General features: G+C 45.8%; 1 protein-coding gene across 1 annotated transcript in view; it reads right to left on the bottom strand.

The window, feature by feature from the left end:
* Positions 1-2,935, bottom strand: part of LOC123980822 (mucin-5AC-like) — a 20,693-nt gene that overhangs the window by 10,153 nt on the left and 7,605 nt on the right. The window contains exons 4-7 of the mRNA XM_046065375.1: positions 2,694-2,758; positions 2,265-2,440; positions 1,968-2,065; positions 861-932 (exon numbers count right to left, since the gene is read on the bottom strand). Coding sequence (XP_045921331.1) covers positions 861-932; positions 1,968-2,065; positions 2,265-2,440; positions 2,694-2,758 — 411 coding nt within the window. The remainder of the gene's footprint in view (positions 1-860; positions 933-1,967; positions 2,066-2,264; positions 2,441-2,693; positions 2,759-2,935) is intronic.

Below are 2,935 nucleotides of genomic sequence, written 5' to 3'. Positions count from 1 at the left end.
GAAGCCCGTCACAATGCAGCGGTCAAACAGATTACGATATCTTGCTTTGTATATAATATTGCACTGCAAAAAGAAACCAACATTGAAACCCTGGAGTAATTTTCGAGCACAATTTTGTTAAAGTTAAACTGAACAGAAATGAACATTTAACTGAAAATAATTTCCATCTTAACAAATGTGCAACTTCAGCTAAAAGATTATATCTAATCGTTCATTGAGAACACTGACACAGCCACTGAATAATGTGTTGAATTTGAAAAGTGACCTACCGTGATAACAACTCGTTGTTCAAGATCTTTATATTGACTGCTGTTGGGGTTAGTGAGGTTAGCTGAAAAAGGTTCTCCTTGCAAATCTGCTGAGATGTTATAAACAGGTGGAGCGGCCAAAGTCGTTGTTGGAGCAGGTGTTGTTGTTGTTGTTGCTGTTGTTGATGCAGGAGCAGATGTTGTTGTAGATGTTGTCACAGTAGGTGATACTTTTGTCGTCGTTGCTGCAGCATTTGCTGTTGTAGCGGGGGTTGTTGTTGCAGATGTTGATGTCGTCTGAGCTGGTGTTGTCGATGCTGTAGTAGTTGGAGAAGGTGTTGTTGTTGCTGTCGTTGTCGGAGCTGATGTTGTTGCTGATATTGTTGCAGTTGGAGCAGGTGTTATTGCTGTTGTTGCTGCTGTTGTTGCAGTTGGAGCAGGTGTTGTTGCTGTTGTTGCTGCTGTTGTTGCAGTTGGAGCAGGTGTTGTTGCTGTTGTTGCTGCTGTTGTTGCAGTTGGAGCAGGTGTTGTTGCTGTTGTTGCTGCTGTTGTTGCAGTTGGAGCAGGTGTTGTTGTAGATGATGTTGGAGCAAGTATTGGTGCTGTTGTTGCAGTTGGAGCAGGTGTTGTTGCTGTTGTTGCTGCTGTTGTTGCAGTTGGAGCAGGTGTTGTTGCTGCTGTTGTTGCAGTTGGAGCAGGTGTTGTTGCTGTTGTTGCTGCTGTTGTTGCAGTTGGAGCAGGTGTTGTTGCTGATATTGTTGCAGTTGGAGCAGGTGTTGCTGATGTTGTTGCAGTTGGAGCAGGTATTCTTGCTGTTGTTGCTGCTGTTGTTGCAGTTGGAGCAGGTGTTGTTGTAGATGACGTTGTTGGAGCAAGTGTTGTTGCAGATGTTGTTGTTGCTGTTGTTGCTGCTGTTGGAGCAGGTGTTGTTGTAGATGATGTTGGAGCAAGTATTGGTGCTGTTGTTGCAGTTGGAGCAGGTGTTGTTGCTGTTGTTGCTGCTGTTGTTGCAGTTGGAGCAGGTGTTGTTGCTGTTGTTGCTGCTGTTGTTGCAGTTGGAGCAGGTGTTGTTGCTGTTGTTGCTGCTCTTGTTGCAGTTGGAGCAGGTGTTGTTGCTGTTGTTGCTGCTGTTGTTGCAGTTGGAGCAGGTGTTGTTGCTGATATTGTTGCAGTTGGAGCAGGTGTTGCTGATGTTGTTGCTGCTGTTGTTGCAGTTGGAGCAGGTGTTGTTGTAGATGACGTTGTTGGAGCAAGTGTTGTTGCAGGTGTTGTTGCTGTTGTTGCTGCTGTTGGAGCAGGTGTTGTTGCTGTTGTTGCTGCTGTTGGAGCAGGTGTTGTTGCTGTTGTTGCTGCTGTTGGAGCAGGTGTTGTTGCTGTTGTTGCTGCTGTTGGAGCAGGTGTTGTTGCTGTTGTTGCTGCTGTTGTTACAGTTGGAGCAGGTGTTGTTGCTGCTGTTGTTGGAGCAAATGTTGCAGATGTTGTTCCTGCTGTTGTTGAAGTTGGAGCAAGTGTTGTTGCAGATGTTGTTGTTATTGTTGCTGTTACTGCTGTTGTCGGAGCAGAAGTCGTTGCAGATGTTGCTGCTGTAGTAGTTGTTGCTGATGTTGTTGATGCAGCAGGTGTTGTTGTTGCCACTGTCGTTGTCGGAGCAGATGTTGTTGCAGATGTTGTTCCTGCTGTTGTTGTCAGAGCAGAAGCGGTTGTTGCAGATGTTGTTGCTGCTGCTGTTGTAGTTGTATTAGGTGTTGTTGGTGTTGCTGTTACTGCTGTTGTCGGAGCAAATGTTGCAGATGTTGTTGTTGTAGTTGTTGCAGATGCTGTTGATGCAGTAGTTGTCGGAACAGATGTTGTTTCTGCTGTTGTTGTCAGAGCAGATGTTGCCGATGTTGTTGTAGTTGTTGCAGATGTTGATGCAGTAGTTGTTGCAGCAGGTGTTTTTGTCACTGTCATTGTTGTCAGAGCAGATGTTGTTGCAGATGACGTTGTTGGAGCAAGTGTTGTTGCAGATAATTCTACTGTTGTTGTAGTCGTAGCAGGTGTTGTTGTTGTTGCTGTTGTTGCTGCTGTTGACGGAGCAAATGTTGTTGCTACTGTTGATGCTGTAGTTGTTGCAGCAGGTGTTGTTGCAGATGTTGTTTCTGCTGTTGTTGCAGATGTCGTTGTCGCAGCTGGTGTCGATGTTGTTTTTGCTGCTGTAGTTGTCGGAGCAGATGTTGTTGTTTCAGATGTGGTTGCTGCTGCTGTTGTAGTTGGAGCAGATGTTGTTGTTGCAGATGTTGTTCCTGCTGCTGCTGTTGTCGGAGCAGATATTGTTTCAGATGTGGTTGCTGCTGCTGTCGTAGTCGGAGCAGATGTTGTTGCAGATGTTGCTGCTGTTGTCGGAGCAGATGTTGCAGATGTTGCTGTTGTTGTACTCGGAGCAGTAGTTTCATTAGATGTTGTCACCACTGTCGTAGTCGGATCAGGCGTTGTTGTGAGAGGAGATGTTGTTGTTGCAGATGACGTTCCTGCTGTTGTTGTAGTCGGAACAGATGTTGCAGATGACGTTACTGCATCAGGTGTTGTTGTTGCTGTTGTCTTTGTTGTGAGAGGAGATGTTGTTGTTGCAGATGACGTTCCTGCTGTTGTAGTAGTCGGAGCAGATGTTGTTGCAGATGACGTCATTGCATCAGGTGCTGTTGTTGCTG

Source organism: Micropterus dolomieu, linkage group LG12 (genome assembly GCF_021292245.1).
Source record: "Micropterus dolomieu isolate WLL.071019.BEF.003 ecotype Adirondacks linkage group LG12, ASM2129224v1, whole genome shotgun sequence".
Taxonomy (NCBI): domain Eukaryota; kingdom Metazoa; phylum Chordata; class Actinopteri; order Centrarchiformes; family Centrarchidae; genus Micropterus; species Micropterus dolomieu.
This window is presented reverse-complemented; position numbering and strand designations above follow the sequence as displayed.